At 33.0% G+C, this 10,918-nt stretch overlaps 1 protein-coding gene and 1 long non-coding RNA gene across 2 annotated transcripts in view; both read left to right on the top strand.

Annotated features, from left to right (window-relative positions):
• The first annotated feature begins 275 nt into the window (after nucleotides 1–275).
• Nucleotides 276–10,918, top strand: part of LOC109152278 — a 32,714-nt gene continuing 22,071 nt past the window's right edge. The window contains exons 1-7 of the mRNA XM_019299872.1: nucleotides 276–900; nucleotides 5,923–7,024; nucleotides 7,552–7,812; nucleotides 7,915–8,778; nucleotides 8,914–9,417; nucleotides 9,451–9,881; nucleotides 10,179–10,255. Of these exons, the coding sequence (XP_019155417.1) occupies nucleotides 404–900; nucleotides 5,923–7,024; nucleotides 7,552–7,812; nucleotides 7,915–8,778; nucleotides 8,914–9,417; nucleotides 9,451–9,881; nucleotides 10,179–10,255 (3,736 nt within the window). The 5' untranslated portion in view covers nucleotides 276–403. The remainder of the gene's footprint in view (nucleotides 901–5,922; nucleotides 7,025–7,551; nucleotides 7,813–7,914; nucleotides 8,779–8,913; nucleotides 9,418–9,450; nucleotides 9,882–10,178; nucleotides 10,256–10,918) is intronic.
• Nucleotides 7,295–7,541, top strand: LOC109152285. The gene is made up of 2 exons (XR_002049378.1): nucleotides 7,295–7,351; nucleotides 7,476–7,541. It is a non-coding gene; the product is annotated as an uncharacterized LOC109152285 (long non-coding RNA).

Genomic DNA, 10,918 nt, shown 5'->3' with positions numbered 1-10,918 from the left:
GTTTATGTTTATTATGTATTATGTTAGATTATGTGTATTATCTTTTAAAAAGAGTATGTATATTTTGTTATATAATTATGTACATTCATGTATACAATTATGTGTATTCTAGTATAACATTATGTACATTTTTTAACAGGGTTTTTTTTTAAAGAAAAAATAACTGCGGGGCGGGAAATTTAAAAAAAAAAAATTAAAAATTAAAACGACGTCGTTTTGCATCTGGGCGCACAGTGCAACGGGCGCTGTGGTGTAGGATATAAATTACCAGTCACGCCTATTGTAGTTTTGTTTGTTCATCATATTTCATATGCTTTTCAATCTCCCTTCTAATTACTTCCCTGCATGTGTTAGAGGAATCCGGCCGATCGAATTCCGGTCATATCAATATATGGCTTGATAGATGGCTTCTACCTCTTCTTCTGCTACTGCTTCGCCATCCACTCAGGGATGGACCTATGATGTTTTCTTGAGTTTTAGAGGTCCAGATACTCGTAAAACTTTTATAGATGTCCTTTATGAGTCGTTAGAATGTAGAGGGATTCGCACTTTCAAAGATGACAATCGACTGGAGAAAGGAGACTGCATCTCTCTGAGCCTACCAAATGCTATTCGAGAATCAAAGTTTTTTATCCCAGTCTTCTCCAAAGGCTATGCTTCTTCAAAATGGTGTTTGGAAGAACTTGCAACAGTCATGGAATGCCAAAAAAAGGAGCAAATTGTGGTGCCAATTTTCTACCACGTAGAACCTTCAGATGTCCGGAAACAGGAAGGAAGTTTTGGAAATTCGTTCAAAGAATCGGTTGAAAGATTTGAGGAGGAGAAGGTAAAAAGATGGAAGAAAGCCTTAAAAAAGGCTGGCGAACTCAAAGGGCATCATTTGAAGAATGACTATAACGAGTATGCTTTCAACTTCCTCTTCTCATATGATTCATCTTTAATTATGCCTGCCCTTTAATTTGCTTCTTTAATATTTGCTCAGTTGTTTTGATCTGCTTACTTTCTTCTTTTATTTTTAATTTCTATGCTATGCAAGTAATGGTTATAATTATTGTGTAGTTTTTTATTGTTTGTTTTTTTTTTTTTTTTAAGTAATACTGATTCTGATATAATGCAGTATCTCAAACTTATGACGATATAGAAGAACAAAAAAATTGTTTTGTTTTTTTTTTTCCTCAATACAGTAGTATTTAATATTGAAAAGGAAAAGATAAAAGTAGTGTGAATATTTTTGTTAGTATAGACAGACGTTCATTAGAGCATCCCTAATAGCGGTTTATTCTTTGTTTTTCAAACAGTAGAAACTAAAAGGATATATTTTAAACTAATGTGAAGGGGAGATTTTTGGGTGTTGAGTCTTCCAGCAAAATTGAGTAAAATATACTTTGGTTTTATGCAATATACTTTAAATTAAGGCACATTTTGCATAAAATCAAATATTTCACTCAAAATAGGTCTATATATAGGGTAGAATCATGAACATAAACACAGTTATCAAACTCCTCCACACTTAAATCTTTGTTTGTTCTCAAGCAAACACAAAGAATAAATTACAAATCAAGCTCGAAAGTTACTCATACCCTCTCTTGCACAACCTAACATACCACAAACCACTTGTCACAAAACAACATGCCACAAGAGTAATCTCAGTTTGGCGCACGCAAGATTCATTCTCAAGCCAATACCCAAGCACCAAAATTATTAAAGTGCGTGAGGATTAAATGTGCACAAATACTAAGTTGAGATTATGCAAAAGTCGGCTTTGAATAAGATCTCATAGGCTTGCCCTTGATACTCCCACTAACTCAACTCTAAGAATGCATGCTAAGATCAAGTAGGTCTTTATTAAGCTTGTAATGAGGCTACATGTGAATGTCTAACAATGAAGTGGTATGGATAAATAAACAAAAGAGAGAATTTCACACTTATTCACAATTGAACTAGAAGAGAAATGGCAACTTTAAACAACGGAGTAAATTACAATTGACACAAAACAACATCCTAGAAAAGTGGGGTTTTGACATAACTTTAATTTCAACACAAATTGGGAGCAAACTTCAAGCTTTTATTATTCTTTTCTTCTTTTCTCATTTCTTTTTCTTTTCATCTCTTTTTTCAATACTCTTTCTTTTTCTTTTCTCTCAACTATAAGCAACAAATCAGTTTATTCAACTTGTTAAATAATCTTTATGCGCTATAACTTGAATGCGGAAGTACAATTAACAATGAATCGCATTTAAATCAAATCAATCAACTAAACAATATTCATGATCATGGATTTTCAATTAAACAGAAGTAAAGACAAAACTTACTTGTTCCGTTGGAGATGTATTCTTTATATTGACTTAAATCAAGAATGCTTCACCTCTCTGATCCGTATACCTTAATCACCTCCTGATGATATGGAGACTAGAAAACTTAGAGACTTGAAACCGTAAAGATCCCTAGAGTTTTCCTGGGTATTTAAAGATGTGATGAGAAACATCGATCTTTCAAGAGGAAAGGGTAACTTCATGTTAAGAATAGAAATTCCTTTAGGAATGTGAAACCTCCTTCAAGGAAACCCATAACCTTTTTCCATTATACATCTTTTAACCCTTTATAAACTTAAATTTTAACAGAATGAGGGGGGAGGGAATTTCACCCAGTAATTTCGCCTTTACACATCACCAATCATCACCGTGAGTACCTTATGGAATTACAACCTTTTATTATATAAATCAGTGTTAGGAAATTATTACTTCTAACACAACTAGCAAAGATTCTCACATCAAGACAAAATTATCTAGAGGACTGCTAACAAAACAACTCCAATAAAAGTCTCTTCTATGAAAAAGAACAAATGTTTTATTCTCTCAAGGGTGGAGGAAAATATTTTTGGCTAAAGGCTAAGGGTTTGATGATGGGGATTAACACAAAGAAAAACAATCACAATGAAAGGGTAAGTCTTTAGCACTTATAAAACAAACAAAAGGGTCAATGGGGATACAAGGGGTAATATCATATATAAGGGTAGACTTAAAGGCTATGGGCTAAACAAAAAATAGCCGAAATCACTTCAAAATATGCAAAACTGGGACTTCACTTAAGGAGTAATGAGGCAAGTTCTAACAAAACACCCACGACCGGAATCACATATAAGCATTTACTAGCAATGCATAACACACAAGATCAAGAATTTATTCAATTAATGAGTGGTTAACAAAAATATTGGCAAGGATTAGATCAATTATGCGTTACACCTCAAATTATCAATCACAAATTGAATTGCAACAAGTACCACTACAACAACCACAAACCAACAAGAGAGAGCAATTGTAACTGCATACTATGACAAGTAACGTATTGACAAAAAGAACATGAGTCATCCAAACAAAAATTTTGAAAATTACCCCAATTTTAGGCTCCCCCAACACTTAAAAATTTACATCGTCCTCTATGTAAAACAAAAGAAAAGGAGAAGAAGGAAAAAGAGAAAGATAAAAAGCAATAAAACAACACGAACTAAAATATGCTAAATAGGAGACTAAAATAAGACAAAACTAGTAGAAAGCAATAAACAAAATGCAATATGAAAGATTGAAAGATAACATGGGGTATCTGAAAATATCGAATTTAGATATTTGTACCTTGTCGAAGTAAATAAGCTTGGCATATATGTTTGGAATAGATTCCATTTTTTTTAGAGAATTGAAAAAGCACTATCTCGTTGAAAGGTTGTATACATCCGCCCTTTCTGAACCCCAACGCATTTCTTTAGACAAAGACTTTGTTTTTTCCTTTTTTCGGATGGGAAATCTTTCTCAGAACATGGAATGTGAATCAAACCTATATTTGAATTGAAATTGGGACACTTATGAAGGTTCTTTCCTTCTGAATCAGATAGATTCATATCTGAAACATGAAGCGCTAAGTTTAACGTCGCTAGCTCGACGTAACCTCTTTTTGGAGTGTTCATCCCGGTTGGTTCGTGAGGTTTTCCTCATCACTGGCCTCAACGAATTGCTCCACACAAGTCTTGAATGCCAAAAGATACTCTTTCATCAAGGCCTCCCAATCTTTGATATTGACTTGCATAATATGAGCCTTTTTCCCAAATAGAATGTCAGTTTCGTAAGCAAGATTTTCCACCATAAGACTCTTTTCCAAGTTTGTATCTTCATTACCAAAGAAACTTTTCCACCTTTCATGCCCGTTGGATGTCATCTCAAAACAGGGGTCATGATGTTCATCCTCATCAAAAGATTTGCTATTAACCATATAACACTTTCCAACCACATTAGATTTTGGCTCATCAAGAACATCAAATGCAACTTTCTCCTTCCCAAAATAAAAAACCATTGACCCCTTCCTTGCATCAATTATAGTTCCAGTTGTGGCTAAGAAAGGTCTCCCCAAGATTATTGGAACATCGAGATCTTCTTTAATATCTATCACAATAAAATCACAAGGCACAAAGTACTTATCCACACAAACTGGGACATCTTCAAGAATTTCAATAGGGCTCCTAGTAGACTGATCAACAAACTGTAGTGTAAGTTGGATCGGTTGTGGCTCCCCTAAATTAAGATTTTTGCAAAGAGATAGAGGCATTACATTAACATTGGCTCCTAAATCACAAAGCGATATCTTAATGGTATAGCCACCAATAACACAAGGAATTGTGAATTTCCCTGGATCCTATGCTTAGGATCGATACAGAATGTTAGATATATTAAATATAATATAATGTATCCATATATAATAGGTCAGGAATAGAATAACATTCCTTGTAATAGACATATTCCATCGTTTGGTTGGATCATTTTGTTATGGGAATAACATGCCTAGAAATGAGCTATTACCTCACAAGGGGAATAGTCATTCCTAGGGGGGCCTTGGTATTAGTTATTCCCACACACACACATAAATAAATAAATATATATATATATATATATATATATATATATATATATATATATATATATATATATATATATTAACTGTACAAGACTCCTTAATTATGGAATCTTGGCTCCTAAATTAAGTAGCCTGCCAATCTACATGCCTAGCAGATGGGCATTGCAAGCTTGCCTAGCGGATGAGCATTGCAATTAAAATTATGAAGCCTTGAGTCTCAAGGCTCCATTCCTTACTTCTCCAACCGATGTGGGATAAGTGAAAAAATAAATATAAATATAAATATTTATTTGTATAATAATAATAATAATAATAATAATAATATTATTATTATTATTATTATTATTATTATTATTATTATTATTCTCTCTATCACACACACATGCATATACATGTATATAAATATAAATAAATAAATAAATAAATATAAATATAATATATATATATATATATATATATATATATATATATAACATTCAGTATATCATAATCATATTATTATTATTATTATTATTATTATTATTATTATTATTATTATTATTATTATTATTATGTATAAGGGTATTTATGTATTTAAAACATATTTCATTTGTATTCCTTTAACCAACCAAACACTGGAATACAATTACTAAAGTCTATTCCTTCAGCTAATCAAACAACAGAATACAATTCTTATTCTATTCCTTACCTATTCTATTCCATGTGGAATAGCATTCCTATTCCCTCCAAATTTATTCTGTAAACCAAACGTGCTGTAAAGGTAACATTAAATGCAATTCTTCTCTTGCAAGTCGAAAACCTTAGCCCCAAAGTTTTTCCTTTACTCAAATCTTTGCCCAAGCTTTTCCGTTACTCAAACCTCTGCCTAAACAATTTCCCTTACTCAAACCTATGCCCAAGCATTTCCCCTTAAACTTTTGCCCAAGCAATTTCCCTTATTCAAATCTTTGCCCAAGCTTTAGCTCCTACATTTAACTTTATTATTTACAAAATGTTACAATTATTGATGTTCAATCTTGTCAGATACGAAGCAACATGTGCAAAAGAAGTTGCCGTCGACTTACATGCTCGATTGAATAATGCATCGCTAGCCTATGAGGTGAACTTAGTGGGGTTGCAATCTAGAATTAATAACATTGTTAACTGGTTGAGATTTACATCTAATGATGCTGATGCTGATGCTGATGCTCGGTTCTGTGGCATTTGTGATATGGGAGGTATGGGTAAGACAACAATTGCAATGGTTGTTTTTAACAGATTTCTCCACCAATTTGATGGAGCTTGTTTTCTTAACAATGTTAGACAACACAATGTCATTGAATTGCAAAAGACACTGTTAACAAAAATCCTCAAGGAAAAGTCAGGAGTAGAAATAAGCAATGATCTCAATGGAAGGGCGATGATAAGGAAGAGGCTTCAAGAGAAAAAAGTGTTGATTGTTCTTGATGATGTAGACAACTATCTGAAACAATTAGACAATTTAGCAGGAGGTCGTGATTGGTTTGGTAGGGGTAGTAGAGTGATTATAACTACAAGAGATGCAGCAGTATTTCGTTCCCTTGGAGTTAATAAAAAGTATATTCACTCAGTACACAAATTGGGAGAGGAGGAAGGTCTTCAACTATTTAGATCGTATGCCATTAAATTAAAAGCTAACACTGGTGTGGAACAATTCTGTCGACCAGTTGTGCGTTATTGTGAAGGTCTTCCATTAGCTCTTAAAGTTTTGGGATCTTCTCTTTCTGGACTAGAGGCTACTGAGTGGGAAAGCATTTTAAAGGATCTCAAGAACACCTTCAACCCTGAAATTCATAAGATACTTGAGATAAGTTATGATAGACTAGATTCCAAAAATAAAAAAATCTTTTTATATATTGTATGTTTTTTCAGACACGAGGAGGAAAAACATGTAAAAGACTTGCTTGAAAGTTGTAATTTGCTACCAGCCTTGGGTTTGCGTGTGCTTATAGAAAAATCTCTTATATCAGTCGAAGAAGGAAAAATTGAGATGCATGATCTAATCCAAGAAATGGGTTGGCATATTGCAAGACGTGAGTTAGCTATGAATCCTAGGAGCAGGATTTGGGAGTTTAAGGAGGTTGATGATGTGTTACGCGGAAATATGGTAATGCATATATATATATATATATATATATATATATATATATATATATATATATATATTTATTTATTTATTTATTGAGTGCTACTGACTATGTTACAATGTAGTATGTGTTCATATCTACTTTCTAAACTTATTGAAAAACAAAGAGTCAATACCGCCCTCACAAAATGCATATATTTAGATAGTAATATGTAGCAAAATTATTTATTTATTTTTGTAATCACACAATTATATTATTTAATTAAAATAATGATCATGCATATCTAGTAAGATTATGTTATGTCGTGGTTTAATTATATTCATTCATAGCTAATTAATAAGTTAATTGTCAAAAACTTTGAGATCGAGCGGCATGAGTCTCTCCTAGATGATCGCGAGGCCATGTCGTAGGTCAAATTTCAATGGAAACATGAAAAAGTATATATGAACACATACTATATTGTAGCAGTAGTATTTCTTTTTGATATCCTTATTATGTATTGCATTAGAAAGATTAAAGTGTGTACTATTTTATTTTCTTCTTTCAGGACTCTACTGAACACATAGAATGTATTGTATCCCCCTATACATGCGGATTTATGTGGGAAAAAGATGAGAATATTAGCAGTGCCTTTAAAGCTTTGAAGATACTCATAGGTAAACGGTCATACAATAAAGAGGATAATAATTTTGACCTTGTTGTCAAGAATAATTATCAGCTTCCTAGCAGCTTGGAATTTATTCATTTCCCACATTATCCTTTCCCTTCATTACCCACAAGTTTTCATCCCGACGGTAGGATAACTAAGGTATGGTAGATGATTCTATCCCGACTCACTACTTTGTGTTTATCAATTCTCTTTCTTAATCAAATAGCTTAAACTTATTTTATTCTCCATCTTATCTGGCAGGAAATAAACAAGATTACCTATTTGAATCTTAGCTCTTCCAAAGATTTGCTAGAAATTCCAAATTTTGATATGATGCCGAATTTGAAAAGATTATACCTTTCAAATTGTTACAATTTAAAAGAGATTCATGCATCTATTGGACATCTTAAGAGGCTTGTTTTATTGGATTTAAGTTATTGCCGTAATCTAAAGGAGCTTCCCTGCTTCGTTCAAGTTTCATTTCTTCAGTTTCTTAAGCTTGAACATTGTAGCGCATTACAAAATTTTCCAGAAATCAAGACAAGTATGGGATATGTAGTGGAGCTGAATTTAGAATCCATTGGAATTAGAGAACTCCCCTCATCGTTCCGACAACTATGTGGGCTCACCAAGTTACGCTTGTTTGGTTGTGATGATCTTGTCTCTCTTTCTGATGAATTATGTGAGTTGGAAAGTCTTAAAATTCTTGATATTAGAGAATGTTACCAATTAGAGTTATTGCCAGAAAACATAGGCAACTTGTCAAAATTGGAAGAGCTTCATATATTTGGCACTGCCATTTTTCAACTCCCATCTTCAATAACCCGGTTGAGCTCACTTGAATGCTTGTGTTGGGGAAACAACCCGGAGGGAAACAACCCGGAGTTTGATGAAGAAGAGAGAAGGCTCAAATTTGTGCCTAGTGTATCAGGTTTGTGCTCACTGAAAAGGCTACAACTCTCTGATTTTAATGCAATCGACGAAGGACTCCCTTCAGATCTTGAATACTTGGTCTCGTTAGAATACTTGTGTCTCCGGGGAAGCAATTTTGTTGATTTACCTGACTTCAGTCAACTCCCTCGCCTTCAATATCTTGACATCAAAGGTTGTGGACAACCTAAAGGGTTCCCAGAAACTATAAGAGAATTTGAAGAGCAAACAGATCTCCCAGAAACTGCAAGAGAACTTGAAGAGCAAACAGATCTCCCAGAACTCCCAGAAACTGCAAGAGAACTTGAAGAGCAAACAGATCTCCCAGAACTCCCAGAAACTACAAGAGAACTTGAAGAGCAAACAGATCTCCCAGAACTCCCAGAAACTACAAGAGAACTTGAAGAGCAAACTGATCTCCCAGAAACTACAAGAGAACTTGAAGAGCAAACAGATCTCCCAGAAACTGCAAGAGAACTTGAAGAGCAACCAGGTCTCCCAGAACTCCCAGAAACTGCAAGACAACTTGAAGAGCAACCAGGTCTCCCAAAACTCCCAGGAACTACAAGAGAACTTGAAGAGCAACCAGGTCTCCCAAAACTCTCAAAAACTACAAGAGAGCTATATGCAGATTTTCGTTTTGCCTCTAGAAGAAACATAACTAAGTTATTAGCAGAGTGCCCAGAATTGCATGCAGTCGCATTCTGTTATGATGATAATCATCCATTTATGGTGCCGCCAGAGTATTTTTTAGCTCGGATGTGTATTCGTTTTCCGCTTCCTAGAGTTCCAAGAAACACTCCTTTCAGTGTTAGCTATTCACTAGCGGATGATCACACTCCTTTTTTTTTTGACAACGATGATCACACTCCTGATGTCGGTGCCTTGAGATCATTCCAATACCGATGCTATCAGTCAAATAGCATTTCCATTGATCTCATCAAACGCTCTTGGTATTGTAGAAGGTTTGCCGGATTTGCTGTATATTTCATCTCTTCGGGATTTGATATGTGGGGACCACACGCCGACAAAGACATTCATTGTGTTCAGCATTGCACAGTCATAGCTAAATTGTCACACAAAAATAATAGAAAAGCTCTCCCAACAGAATGTGTGATTGCCAATGCGAACGACTGTACATATGGGGAAATCGGACACACATGCTTTGCCTACATACCATTTAGTAGTTTGTGCCCTGAATCTAGTGTAAACCCAGATGATTTTTCAAGATTTGAGGTGAAATTTATGAATTTAGAAGCAACTGCAGATTGGGGTTGTAGTTTGTTATACTACCAAAGGTAAATATATTGATTTCAATTTATCTTTTTTTTTTTCCTTTCATTTACCATCTTTCTTGAACTTTTTAATACTCTTTAGGTTTCTCTTTTATTTAGGCCAATGAATTCGTATCAAGCATACTTATTTATTTTATAAGAAAAGTATTAAATTCTACTCTTTTATTATTGAATTAATAAACACAGTTTACCCATAGTGCTTTTATTTTTTATTTTTTTTCCTTTTTTCAAGAGGAAAAGACTAGCAAGTTGGGATGATAGTTGTTCATAATGCTTTTACTTTTATTTTACCTTATTCAGTAGCAAAAGACTAGCAAGTCCGGAGGATATTTGTTCATGTACTCATACACTAGCAAGTGGGGAGGTTATTTGTCCAGGTACTAATACTTTGCTCCTTTGTACTGTTACTAGTTATATTGCATGCATTGCACAATTAGAATAATTTCCAACACAAAAATTAAAATAAGTAAATATTTAGTACAATTTTTAAATATTAAATTTAATTAATATAAATAAAAATAATTATTTTTAATATAATCAAAATGAGTATTTTCAACTTGTAATAGGAGTAGTAGTAAAGATGAGTATTGTCTTTAGATCAGTATTATAACTGAGACTAAAAATTGTATCACAACAATTTTCATATTAGAATAAATTAAGTCTTCTTAATGCCATATTAATGAGTTGGAAAATTTTAATTTATATTTTGTTAAACTGACATGATTATAATATGATTATTAATATTGTTGAAGAGTAAGTAAAGAGTTATGCAATGAAGTTATAACGTACGAATTCATTTATTTTCCTTCTATATATGATTGAGACCTCAATTGTCAATATATATATATATATATATATATATATATATATATATATATATATATCTTGTAAACTCATTGATATTTTAAAATATTAAATTTTTCCTACAAGATAATAAAAATTTTATATTTAAATTCTTACATAGTAAGAAACTTTGTCTCATACATAGTAGATCGATTTATAATAAAATATACATTTTAATTTTAAAAAAAAAATATATA

Source organism: Ipomoea nil, unplaced genomic scaffold, assembly GCF_001879475.1.
Source record: "Ipomoea nil cultivar Tokyo-kokei standard unplaced genomic scaffold, Asagao_1.1 scaffold2403, whole genome shotgun sequence".
NCBI classification, from domain to species: Eukaryota; Viridiplantae; Streptophyta; class Magnoliopsida; order Solanales; family Convolvulaceae; genus Ipomoea; species Ipomoea nil.
The sequence above is the reverse complement of the archived record's forward strand: the minus strand, read 5'-3'. Positions and strand labels throughout refer to the sequence as shown.